This window comes from Dreissena polymorpha, chromosome 7, assembly GCF_020536995.1.
Source record: "Dreissena polymorpha isolate Duluth1 chromosome 7, UMN_Dpol_1.0, whole genome shotgun sequence".
NCBI classification, from domain to species: Eukaryota; Metazoa; Mollusca; class Bivalvia; order Myida; family Dreissenidae; genus Dreissena; species Dreissena polymorpha.
This window is the reverse complement of record NC_068361.1, coordinates 53,121,170-53,129,362: the sequence shown is the minus strand read 5'-3', so window position 1 is coordinate 53,129,362 and position 8,193 is coordinate 53,121,170. Positions and strand designations below refer to the sequence as shown.

At 37.3% G+C, this 8,193-nt stretch overlaps 1 protein-coding gene across 2 annotated transcripts; it reads right to left on the bottom strand.

Annotated features, from left to right (window-relative positions):
• Positions 1–329: 329 nt before the first annotated feature.
• LOC127837468 (insoluble matrix shell protein 5-like) lies at positions 330–8,193 on the bottom strand. 2 transcript variants are annotated; one of them, XM_052364596.1, is made up of 9 exons: positions 8,084–8,193; positions 7,660–7,715; positions 6,106–6,227; positions 4,890–5,054; positions 3,517–3,563; positions 2,940–3,051; positions 2,257–2,421; positions 1,388–1,422; positions 330–522 (listed from the first exon to the last, which is right to left on the bottom strand). In XM_052364596.1, exons 1-9 carry the CDS (start codon positions 8,084–8,086, stop codon positions 475–477), a joined length of 753 nt encoding a protein of 250 aa, XP_052220556.1. In that variant the 5' UTR covers positions 8,087–8,193; the 3' UTR covers positions 330–474. The 2 variants fall into 2 exon arrangements, with proteins under 2 accessions (XP_052220556.1, XP_052220555.1); XM_052364595.1 differs by having other exon boundaries at positions 6,106–6,230; positions 8,084–8,191.

Here is an 8,193-nt window from a genome sequence, read left to right as displayed (position 1 = left end):
GGAATAGGGATGAATTTCGATTATTTCATATGAAGTACGATTTTTAAATGCATTTATACTTGTGTTTTTCCTCATTTTGGTTGTATCTGTAGTTATTTTCAAGCGAAGTAATGTAATAGAAACAAAATACTCGGAGCGCATGCGTGTGGCGTCATTACGATAGTCGCGTTCTTTACGTAAACAAAGTGATCGAAAACAGGAGACGATCGATATAAGGGAACTGCACGATATGTTTATTTAATTTAAAAGTTCGGCATTCAGACACATTGATTATGCTTACTTAATTCATTTCGCTCCATAACGTTAAATAAACCGTGACTCCTAACACATAAGTGAATATATTTTATTTTTAATTAAAAACGTTGCCAAATATGTATAACAACACAGGCTGCAACGAAAGATGTCATATAAATGGCATCATCTTGTTGTTTTTGCTGTTACTGCTGTTCTTCCTCTTGTTGTTGTTGTTGTGTTCTACTTGCCACCGGGACCAACCGGATTCAACATAAGCAGACTTTTCATCTAGAAGTATTGATTGAAAAAGTGTAATTGATTCTGCTCGTCTGTTCAGTCGTGGCATTTCAAATTTGAATACAAAGCAAACAGGCACATTAAATGTATAACTATTTAACTATTGTATTCTTTTTCATTAATTCAATTATGATCAAACGCACCACAATTTTTAATCAGAAGTCCAGAAATATGCATAGCTTTTTGTCTTCCATCTTGACCTAGTTAAATTTTATATTTTCCAATTCATTGTACGTTATAATAATCAAAGATTGAGGATAAAATGAAGAAAGTATATGTACCAATCTAGTTCAATGTGTTAGTTACCGATTACTTAAATGCCGACTAAACATGTGTACACGTTTATGGAATTTTCGATTATTTGGAAGCCATCGATCTTTCAATGGGCCATATCGAGAGATGGAATTGCGTGACCTACATTTTATTTACGCAGACAACGAAGCGCTAGTATTTTTTTTTCATTTTGAAATATCAGTCTTTGTATTTATCACTTAAGAAAATAGGTCATTTTACACACGATGTGTTTTTGTTTTGTATTGATCCATATATAATCTGACTCGAATAATGCAGCATGTCCACTATAAAATATAAGCTGCAGGATATGAAAATTCCTGAGATATATCGTTAATTGCGCGCCAATGAACTGTGTGCGATACAACCCATTGGATCACCAAAGTCATGTGATATTCCTTTTATATGTAAATGCTTGAGTAGATTACTAATACTCTTTTCATCTGTGTTATGTCGTAAACAATTTAGTACAAGAGATGGAGTTATATACTGAGTTTCTAAGTAATTTTCAAACCAGATTTATCAAGTTGTAATATGTACATTTACATTCTATAATCATGCTTACCACTATTATTTCTTGCAGAGACAGTTTGTCGTCAGCTGAAATAGAACACATTTTAACAAGTATGCAAGGTTATTAATAAACAATAATTATGAACATTTGTCATTGTTACAAAGAATATGATATGTCTTTGCACCACGAATCAAGTAAGTCATAAAGCTTTTTAAACACTAGTTTAATAGCAACCGTATCTATAAGAGTTGAATTGCAAATGAACTTAAATAGTGCATGTTCGTTCGACGGACGGTTAAACACATTGTGCCTCTACAGTTTCAAGTAGTCAATTTTAATCTGTCTTGGTTGTCAGCACTTTATTTCTCATTGTGTTACTTCTTCAATCTCCGTTAAACAGAGCATTATCATAAGCAATCTTCTTTCTGACGCTTTTATTGAGCCAGTCTCTGTAAAAACCGGGCTTAATTCATGAACGTCAAGTATCGTTTCAGATGAGCATATGCAGTAAGCACCGGCTAGTCAGGGGGGCAACACTTGTCGTTTTTTTGTGGCATTGTGGCGTTGAAACGAAGTCTCTTAATGATATCGGTCCAAATGTAACGTTTTTAGGCTCGGATAGGCATAGACCACGAGGTCGTAAGGCACTAAGTCCATGTGTCCCGCCGGGTTAATTTGTTAGCTTTCCTACGCTCGATTGGTCATTGTCAGCTCACGTACTACTTAAAAGTCACCCAGGGTACGCTTAAGTATACTACACAGTACCCGAGGTACGGATAATAAACTAAAAAGTACTTCGGAGTATGTCCGAGTTCCATAGCGTATATCCGTACCCGGGGTAAATTGAAGTAAACTTAAGAGTACCCGGGGTGCTATTAAGTAATGCCAGAGCCGATGACGATCTACTGCGCCATACGTACCATTTGCGTTGTACTGGCCAAACAGCTTATCCATGTCGGCGTCGGTGATGTAGTGGTCGCCGTTGGAGTCGATATACCGGAACAGACTGTCGGCGTCCGACTGCAGGGCAAAGTCGGCATGCGCCCAGCCAGCATCAAACTCACGGTTGTCGATACGATGGTTGCCTAGTAATTAAATAAAGAAACAAACACTACATTTAAAAATAATTATAAAACAAATTATAAAATGTCCCTTAATTTAAAGGGCAGTAGTCCTCGATTTTTCGCAGTGCAACTTATATGTTTAAACATTTTACAGTTCTACGCTCCTTTTATTAAAAAAATTAATATGCACATTACTTGCACAAACATATTTTATATACATTTTAGTACCTGTGGGTATTGTTCTGTTTTACGGATCTATAAATAATAAGTGTACGCTCTTTGAAGCCTGCGGTACTTTTCAATATGCGCATATCAGTTGCCGATATAAAATGAGATGGTGTTCGCCTATCGACCAGGAGTTCATAGGTTCGATCCCAATTGCGGGTGTGCTCTTTCGATCTCCATCACACGCACAAAGTACTGGTTCTACCCAGGAAACGGACTCGAAAGCGTTTCAATATTCCAAAAGCTTTCGATGCAATCGTTGCAATCGAGCACAAATAAATAGGTCTATACTAACTTGTGCCTGCTAAACATACCGTCCATATCAAAGGACTGGAAGAACGTTCTGAACTCGGCCTGTGTCAGGAACTCATCGTGGTTCTTGTCTGACCTCTCGAACAGCACGGCGAACGGCGTCTCGCGCACGATCTTACAATACGTTCGCAGTTTTGATTACCTATATTCTTTCTTGAAGCCACACGGTCCAATTTTTTAATCGTGACATACATAAAAATGACAAAGTATTTATTTGGTATATGTGGCTCAATATTGCTAGTAGCCTTATGCAAATTTAAAATGGTATTTGGGTAAAATCAACCATACGCTGTGCTTACTTAGAACGGACTTATTATGTTAATACGCGATCATGCGTTTCAACATAATGTGATTGTGTCAGGTTATGACACCCGATATAATCTACATGTGAAAGAAAAGACGACCATCAACTTGGTAAACTCCTATATAGAAAATGTTTTGGCGAAAAAACAAAATGACCTTGGTGTAAACACTAAGTTAACAATAATAAGTTTAAATTGAAATTCATGTTAAGACGGGAAAAACCCAGTTGTGAACACAAGTTTTGTTGTTTGTATCTATACGCTGCATTTATCTTACATCTTCCCATTTCTGCACAAACTCTCTGGATGACACCGCCCCGTCATCTAATAGACAGAAACAAACTTCAATCAAAGTTAAAAAAATTAAGAATTAGAAAAATATTTCGTCTGCCAACATTCAACTAAATACGGGCATTTTTACACTCATCTGACGATATGTCTTATCGATTTACGGTTAGTTAATTATATTGGCTATGGGCTAGCCAATAGACTAAAATATATACTAAATAGACTAATACAAATTTATAATAACATCGCATAATCGGTTTGTCTTAATCACGTAGTCACAAATCAAATGTGCCCTCATGACTAAGAACAACGAAAAAACTAGTCTCATATCTGCGATGAAGATGAACGCTTACTCAGCTGTTGTGTCGTTTAGTATGGCTCGATTGGTCATTGTCTGCTCAAGTACGATTTAAAAGTTCCCCGGGTACTCTTAAGTTTATTGGGTTACGGAAAATATACTTAAAAGTACTCCTGAGTTTGACCGTTTTTCCGTACCCGGGGTAAATTGTAGTATACTTATGAGTACCCGGGGTACTTTTGAGTTCTTCCTGAGCCGAAAACGACCATTTGAGCATTACTACGGCACACTGTATGTCGGAAAATACATAGCAATTAAGAGGTATTTGATTGGCTGATCGATTAAGTAGTCTGGTTGAAATATGTAGAGGGGTAATTTTTAAAGTTATTAGAAACATCGGTACAATCCAAGTTTAAAAACGGGATACATGTTATTCTTTTTGCCATTCGAAAATTATGAGATGATGAAGAAAAGCCCAGAATAACTGCGGCTCTTAAAGGGGCCTTTTCACAGATTTTGGCATTTTTTTAACTTATTCATTAAATGCTTTATATTGATAAATGTAAACATTGGATCGTAAAAGCTCCAGTAAAAAATCAAGAAAAAAATTTAAAAAAGGAAAAGAACATTGCCCGGAGCAGGTTTCGAACCAGTGACCCCTGGAGTCCTGCCAAAGTCCTGAAGTAAAAACGCTTTAGCCTACTGAGCTATTCCGCCGAGTATACATTCGTGACGTATTTTATACCTTATATAAGCAATCTTCGTAGTTTCACAAAATTTAACGACAAAAACAGAACTCTCCAAATTATTCAATCGTTTCGCGTTGCAACGCTTTATAATTTTTAGGTTTTAAAATCGTCAAAAGATGCATATAATGGCTATATTAGAGCATGGTTAATGTTCAGTATTACTGTTTCCTCACAAATATCATAACTAAAACGAAAACTTACGAATCTGAAACAACTTTTTTCAATTTTGTCAATTTACCAAAGCGTGAAAAGATCCCTTTATAAATTGCGTCACATTATGGAGACAGTGAACTTAAATATAAAGTGTCTACATACGGTTGAGGTCGAACACCGTGTAGACGATGGGATAGTCCTTCTGGTCAATGACCTTGTCGTCGTTGAGGTCAGCCAAGTGAAAGTTGGCGTTGGCTAAGGCCTGAGTCTGGCTGGTCAGGGCCATCCATAGCTCCTCAAACTCGCCATTGGTCACTGTGCCGTCGCCTGCACGAGTAGTGTTGAATGTTTTACCACGGTTTAGTATAACTATTTGGGGGATTGTATTCCCATAGTGCATATGAAGTTTATTTCATTTAAATATACTGTGATATTGATTAAGTTAAATAGGATATAATATGAAGCTCATGCTAACGTTAACCCTGTATTAGCCACTGTCGACCAGTTAGCTTGCTATTATCAACTGTGGTCCCAACCGATTGCGTTTTCCTATATCGCAAGGTCGCCGCAACCGACACAAATGACAGACCGGTAATCGCAAGGGCTTAGGTTGAGGCGTTGGTCGTGCGTTTAAAACCCTTCGTGCGGGCTACTGTGTCCACTGAATTGTTTTCCCGGAATAGAGATACGCAGTATTTTACGACATACGACGCTTGGCGTCAGCATGGCAATGTCGTGCAAAGATAGTATGTAGTATTAGCGTGTTAGCATGATAACGTTGGCGGGTAAGATTAACACAATTAGCATGATTCTCTAAATAGGGAAGGAGGAACCTTTCTTGGGTCTTTTTTCTGGGTATAAGTATAAGTTAAAAATAAGCCGTTTTAAAAAGCCGCAATTAACATGGCGTAATCATGGGTCAAAAACAGTTTCTGCAATAGTTAGACACTTTTTGCAACGTTTACTGATTTTTTTAATGAATTTGCATCAAGCGTCTTATGTATAAGACTTTTACTGATTATAATTTTGTATGAAACTAATATATAAATAATCAGAAAAAAACCTCAAGCACATTTTCATGAAAAAATTCGTTTCGAATCCGCTAGTCTTTTGCGTGTAGGAGAAATGACAAAGCGCTATTAACCCATTTATGCCTAGCGTCTAGAGAAAAGGCCTTGGAAAACAGCGTAGACCCAGATGAGACGCCGCATGATGCGGCGTCTCATCTGAGTCTGCGCTGTTTGCTAAAAGGAATTTCTGTAAGAAATTTTCTCAATATAGAAATAAATATACAAGACATCTCTAATTTTAGAAATAAATTCATCCAATTTAGAAGGATGGGAGAGTGCACTAGGCATAAATGGGTTAACTGTCTTACTATTCTTGTCGAATGCCTGGAAGACGTCAGAGAGCTCCGCGCGCGTGATTTGCCCATCAAGGTTTGCGTCTGCCTTCAGGTACAGCATATTAATGAGCCCGTAAATGTCGGGCCGGTCCGTGCTGCTGACAGAAAGGGAAAAGAGTGATAGACTCAAAAACTAAAGATAAGATAGAAGTCAAGATGTTATAGTATGCTGCAGGAGAACTAAAATTGAGTCGCGTTCTGAGAAAACTGGGCATAATGCATGTTCGTAAAGTGTCGTCCCAGATTAGCCTGTGCAATCCGCACAGGCTAATCAGGGACGACACTTTCCGCTTTTATGACATGTTTTGTTTAAATTAAGTCTCTTCTTAGCAAAAATCCAATATAGGCGGAAAGTGTCGTCCCTGATTAGCCTGTGCGGACTGCACAGGCTAATCTGGGACGACACTTTACGCACATGCATTATGCCCGGTTTTCTCAAAACGCGTCTCAATTAGTTAACGACACTCGAGAACCGGTTATAGATAGCAAGCTTGAGCAGCAAACAAGCAGATGTTGTTGATTAAGCATACGATTTCGATAAGTTTAAGAACTTGTGATTGAATTATAAAGAAATCCTATATTTAAGTCAGCCCCACCGTTGTACCGTTTTAGTAAGATACTTACGCAATTCGTAGACTTACGCACATATTTTAAATTCAGTATAGTTCCTTTAAATTCTTGCTACATTTACATAATTATGGTATGTTTTAATGAAATTCATAATATAATGTTACATTGCAAGATTAATTTGCATCAATCTGAAATAAAAGAGATTCAATTATTTTCAAATATGTGCGTAATATGCGTAAGTTGCTTAGTAAAACGGTACCCGGGGTGAGTAGGTTAGGACTGGATGCTTTCTGACCGTTTTTTTTCTTATGATATAAGATCGATGATTATTAAAAACAACAACCGTTGAAACCTAAGTGGTCGGAAGAAAGATGCCGAAAGAAAAACTAAGACATGAGGACGAGGCTGAACTTACAATAAGATTTAAAAAATGATGTGAAACTATTAAAACAACGTGGTCTATGAAAATATGGGAACCATGTTGAATTTTATGTTGATTCTTAAAATAGTTATGATATCTGATAATTTCAAATACGCAATTAAATATTTAAACGTATATTGCAGAATGTTAAAATCAATTACAATAAATAAAAATGGTTTACAATTTTACCCTTACAAACATATAAACATTCAGTATTCTTAAAACAACGGCATCGACAGTTGAAAATAAACGACCTGCGCTCTGGGAAAATGTGGATTAATGCATTTACGTACAGTGTCGTCCCAGATTAGCCTGTGTACTCCGCGCCGGCTAATCAGGGACTTCATATTCCGCTTTCATGAAATCTTTTCGTTTGAAGGAGTCCCTTCTTTTCAAAAATCAAACTCATGCGGAAATAGACGTCCCTGATAAGCCTTTGCGAAGAACACTTTACGTACATGCGTTAAGCCCCGTTTTCCCAGAGCGCGGCTCACATGATAGATACAATAGGCAGTGCTAATACATGCTTGGCTTACTTTGGTCCTTGAGAATAAATTGTCCCAAGCAGAAGGATGAATATCAGGAGCAGATTCTGAAATTATAAAAAAAAATACGTCCATCTTTGTATGTACAGTTGTATGTTTTAGAATGAGTATACATGACGTCAGACGTTGATGGTTTTAATGACGAAAAGATGATTAAATTTAAGGTGCTGCCACCATGTTTGATGTCGATGATTTTCTTGTTATGTTGGTGGTGGGGATTATGGACGGCAGCATGTGAGTTTAGTTGGTGGTCACCATATCGGACAGGTGGGGTTTCCTCCGGGTACTCCGGCTTCCCCTCACAAACAAGACCACACCAAAATTGAAAATCTTTCAGTAACAACGAAATAGCAGTTGTGTCAATACCTTTACTAATAAGACACACGAACAAATAACAAAATACGAAAATACATACCATATTTGTTTATAGGAGTGATTCTCGCTTTGCTGAAATAATGTACTGAAATAGTTCGCTGAAGCGTTATCTGATCCCAAATAAGAACACAGTGTATATCTGCGTGACGG